Source organism: Terrapene carolina, unplaced genomic scaffold, assembly GCF_002925995.2.
Source record: "Terrapene carolina triunguis isolate 2854851 unplaced genomic scaffold, T_m_triunguis-2.0 Scaffold31936, whole genome shotgun sequence".
Classification (NCBI taxonomy): Eukaryota; Metazoa; Chordata; order Testudines; family Emydidae; genus Terrapene; species Terrapene triunguis.
Window position 1 is genome coordinate 2,282 of NW_020696287.1, and position 4,617 is coordinate 6,898.

Below are 4,617 nucleotides of genomic sequence, written 5' to 3' on the forward strand. Positions count from 1 at the left end.
ACACAGCAGGGCTCATCCCCTCCAGCAGGGGGCGGAAGGGACTGACAAACACACACACACACACACACACACACACACACACACTGTCCCTCTCTCTGCATCTCGCCCTCTAAGGTTGAGTGCCGGGCCCTTGGGGGGAGGCGCGTGGCCCCGAAAGAACCCCGCTCTCCTTCCAAACAGTTGTTTGCGTTCTGCGTTCCCCGGCTTGCTGCATGCGACGTTCCGGCAGCGCGTCGAGAACCGACGTGGGCCGGAGGAAGATACATTGAATTTACCGTCGAATGAAATAGCCCCGGGGTGGCGCCACGGCTCGCACCAGTTGGTTTCATACTTAATTCGATCCGAGCCTGTGGTTTTTACAACCTGAATGAAGCTGCCACACGGTTTCCGGCTCGCTGCACTGGAACAAGGGATTGCCGCAGCGCTGAGGCCAAACGCACCATGGAGACTACGGGGCCTGAGTTAGATCCCGCCCCGGGAATTAGGACTGACCCAGAACCAACTGCATGGGCCCCATTATCTGGGTGTTGTATGTAAGAAACGCATAGAAAGTCCAGTCCCCAAAGCGCTCGCCGTCTCTGGTGAGAGGGGAATGAGGTTCACTTTACACCAGTGGGGGCAATATCTTTAGCCCCACAGAAGGGGAAACTGAGGCACAGAGCAGGACCATGACTCACCCAAGGCAAGGAACAAAAGCCTGGTGGCCAGCGTCCCAGCACCCTGCCCATTAGACCGCACTGCCTCTTGCTACCAGTTTCTCCCATTGGTTTCAAATCGGGTTCACTCTCTATATGACCCATTCTTCTCCCCTCGGGGGGCTGGTCTATATAGAAGGCAGCAACTTACTACTGCCGCCAGTTAGTGGAGTAAATTCTTTATTCAGAGATTCCAAGGCCAGAAGGAACCATTGTGCTCATCCAGTCTGACCCCCTGGATAACACAGGCCTGAGACCTGCCCCCGAATAATTCCTAGAGCCAAGCTTTAAGGAAAACCTCCTGTCTTGATTTAAAAATGGTCTGTGATGGAGAATCCGCCCCGTCCCTTGGTGAGATGTTCCAGCAGTTATTGACCTTCCCTGTTACAAATTTACGCCTTATTTCCAGTCGGAATTTGTCTAGCTTCATCTACTAGCCATTGGGTTGTGTTAGACCTTTGTCTGCAAGATTGAAGAGCCCGTTATTCAATATTTGTTCCCCATGGAGGTACGGACAGCCTGGGATCCAGTTACCCCTTCACCGTCTCTTTGTTAAGCTAAATAAATTGAGTTCCTTGTGTCTTTCACTATAAGGCAGGTTTTCTAATCCTCTGACCCCTCTCCGATTTATCAACATCCTCCTTGAATTGTGGGCACCAGAACTGGACCCTGGATCCCAGCAGCGGTCGCACCAGGGCCGAACACAGAGGGGAAATAACCTCTCTGCTCCTATGCGAGATTCCCCTGTTTATACATCCAGGATCGCATTAGCTCTTTCGGCCCCAGCGTCGCACTGGGAACTCCTGTTCCGCTGATTCTCCACCACGCCCCCCGGATCTTTTCCAGAGTCACGGCTTCCCAGGAGAGAGCCCCCCCATCTGTCCGTCTAGCTCAAGCGGTGGCGAGCGGTGCTGGAATCCAGAGGCTCAGAAAAGCCCCACTAGTGAGCCAGACCCCCAGCGTGACGTTAACAGACCCTAATAAAGACAGAGGGGATTTCTTCCATGAGCGAAGAGACTCTAATTGGACCGAGCAGGCCATATTTCAAATAGACGGGGTTGCTGGCAGGACTGGACCCATGCGGCCCCGGCCGGCTGTTTGGCCCAGATCCACAAAGGTATTTGGGCTCCTAACTTCCACGGAGACCAAGTGGAGTTAGGCGCCCAAAGAGCTTTGATCCTGAAGGGTTACGAGGCGGGACCGTGGCTCCGTTTCCCTCAAGCTTTGAGCAGGCTTGTACCAGGCACCCGGTGCCCCTTGGCTGGGCTCGGAGGAGATTCGATTGTAGACTAATCCCGGGGCATGGAGCGACCCGGGGCCCGGCTCGAGGGGCAGCTGCAAAGGAAAGAACAATGGCCCTGATGCCTCTTTCAGTGCCGGCGACGGGCTCAGCTGTTGAGCCTGGATCTTGGGGTGTCTCTGGGGGAGCGGCACCCAGCTCCCTGCTGTTCTCCGTGCCCAGCCCCTCCGCTCTTGCTGGCCAGTGTGCGGAGTGGCCCTTCCTGCCCTTCCACAGGGCCACCCCTCCTACCACCGCCCAGCTAGGGAGAGAACCCAGGAGTCCTGATTCCCAGCCCTCCTTGCTCTAACTGCTAGCCGCCACTCTCCTCCCAGAGCTGAGTGTGGAACCCAGGAGTCCTGATTCCCAGCCCCCCATGCTGTGACCGACTAGACTCCCCTCCCCTCCCAGATCGGAGGAAAGAACCCAGGAGTTCTGGCTCCCAGGACCTGCTCTGTTCTAACCACTTTGCCAGGCAGGGCAGGGAGTCAGAACGCCTGGGTTCCACATCTGGCTCCGCCACTGACTTGCTGGGCGACCTAGGTCAAGTCTCTGCCCTGTTCCGCGCCTCAGTTTCCCCATCTGTACAATGGTGGGTGACAGGGAGGCTCCTTGTCCTCTTCCCCACCCTGCCACCCCCCTTAGTTGATGCAGCCTTTGGCATTTCTCCCACAGGACATCTCTCCGGAGGAGCTGAAGAGCGAGCTGCCAGAGCGCCAGCCCCGATATCCTTCTGCCGTGGGGCGGGGAGGGGGCATCCGAGCCACCTGGCAGGGCGCGGGCATTGCACATGGTGGCAGGATGCCAGGAGTATGCATGCGGGATGCGTGTGTGTGTGTGTCCCCTCTGGGATCATCCTTGCCCCCCGGGAGAGGATGGGTACCGGGGCTGTGGGCAGGGAAAAGGGTCCCTTGTCCCCAGCTTGGAGCAGATTTGAGATCAGAGGGGGCTACCAGGAGATCAGAGCAGCAGGGGGCAGCGCAGAGAGGGAGAGGAAAACGAGTCCCTCTTGTGGGGGGGGGTGAACCCCACAACCCCCCTGCTTGTGACTCTGCCGCGTGGTGGGAGGCTGGGCGGGAGCACCAGAGCTCCGGGCCCACCCGCCCTGGGCCCTGCAGTGCTGGGGTCCTGGGAGACCCCAATGTGTCTGACAGCTGGCGGGGCTGACATGGGTGGGGGCAGCCCAGAGCGGGTATCGGGGGGCAGGCGCGGCCAGGAGGGTGACGACACGGAGAAGGATAGCGACAGGAGCGTTTCAGTGGTGGCCCAGCTCAGCCGAGAAGCAGCTGCATCCTTGACTGGGGCTACCTTTGTGGTGTACAGTTACAAATACGTCCATGATGACGGGCGCATCTCCTACCCGCTCTGCTTCATCTTCTCCAGCCCAGTCGGTGAGAACCAGGTGGAGCGGGGTCCAGTGGTTAGAGCGGGGCAGGGCTGGGAGACAGGACTCCTGGGTTCTATCCCTAGCTCTGGGAGGGGAGTGGGGTCTAGAGGTTAGAGCTGGGCACCAGGACTCCTGGGTTCTCTCTCTGTCTCTCCCCACGGGGCAGGGTGCAAGCCGGAGCAGCAGATGATGTATGCTGGGAGCAAGAACAGGCTGGTGCAGGCAGCCGAGCTCACCAAGGTACCAGGGCAGTGCCGCCCCTTCGAGCTCCTCCCATGGGCAGCGCTGGCACCCCAGGGACCCCTGCTCCCCATAGCCCCCTCACCCAAGCTGCCAGCCACATACCCATGCCGGGGGGGGGGTTACCTCTGCCCCTCCCCTCTGGCCCATGGTGGAAGGGGCTGTCGCTCTCCCCTCTCCTACACCCTGCTCTGCCTCGTCTCAGGGCCGGGGGGCTGCCCTATAGCATGGGGTCTTATTACTTCCTTGCCCCCCGGGCCTCCCACCCAACTAGCAGGGACCTGCCCTCATACCTGGGATCTAGCCAGGACCATCCCTGCATTGCCCCATAGCTGGGATCCCCCAGCCCCTAGAGATGGGATCGGTACCCCCCCATTCAGCATCCACGCCCCTGAATCGAGGCTCCTCTCTGGAGGACCCCCCATTAATGCCCACCCCAGCTCCACCCACCTCTCCCCCCGCCCCCCAGGTGTTCGAGATCCGGACCACGGAGGACCTGACCGAGGAGTGGCTGCGGGAACGGCTGGCCTTCTTCCGCTAGGAGGCGGAGAGATCCCCCCCACGGCCGGCTCCGAGATCCCCCCGACTCCACCCGGCCCGGGACCCCCACCCCCTCCAGCCACTGTCAGGGAAGCAAATAAACCACTTGGACTCCAACCCAGTGTCTGGTCCATGTCTGAGGTCTGTCCCTGCTTGGGGTGGGGGGGGGTAACCCTGCCACCCCCAGTGTTGCCTGGGTCTGCCCCTCCCCCCATTACTGCCTGGGTCTGTCCCTGCTGGGGGTCTAACGCTGCCCCCCCTCGCCTGCTCTCAGTTCTGAGCCCCCACCCCCATGGCCTGGGCCTAGCAGAGAAGCCCCCCTCCCTGTGCGGAGCTGAAGGGTGAGCCCTCGGGGCCCACCCCGCTCATCCCCTCCTGCCTCCCCCGGCCCCACCCCTTTGCCAGGCCCCAGACTCTGGGAGCCAGGACTCCTGGGTTGGCTGAGATGGGAAATCGGAGGTGAGCGTGAACCCCCC

The 4,617-nt window shown here is 60.5% G+C and overlaps 1 protein-coding gene across 1 annotated transcript; it reads left to right on the plus strand.

Annotated features, from left to right (window-relative positions):
- Positions 1 to 2,649: 2,649 nt before the first annotated feature.
- On the plus strand, positions 2,650 to 4,153 carry GMFG (glia maturation factor gamma; the record flags this gene model as incomplete). The annotated part of the gene is made up of 4 exons (XM_026663028.1): positions 2,650 to 2,699; positions 3,283 to 3,365; positions 3,528 to 3,601; positions 4,071 to 4,153. Coding segments are annotated over 4 exons (279 nt in total), but the record flags the coding sequence as incomplete, so codon positions are not given.
- Positions 4,154 to 4,617: the final 464 nt, after the last annotated feature.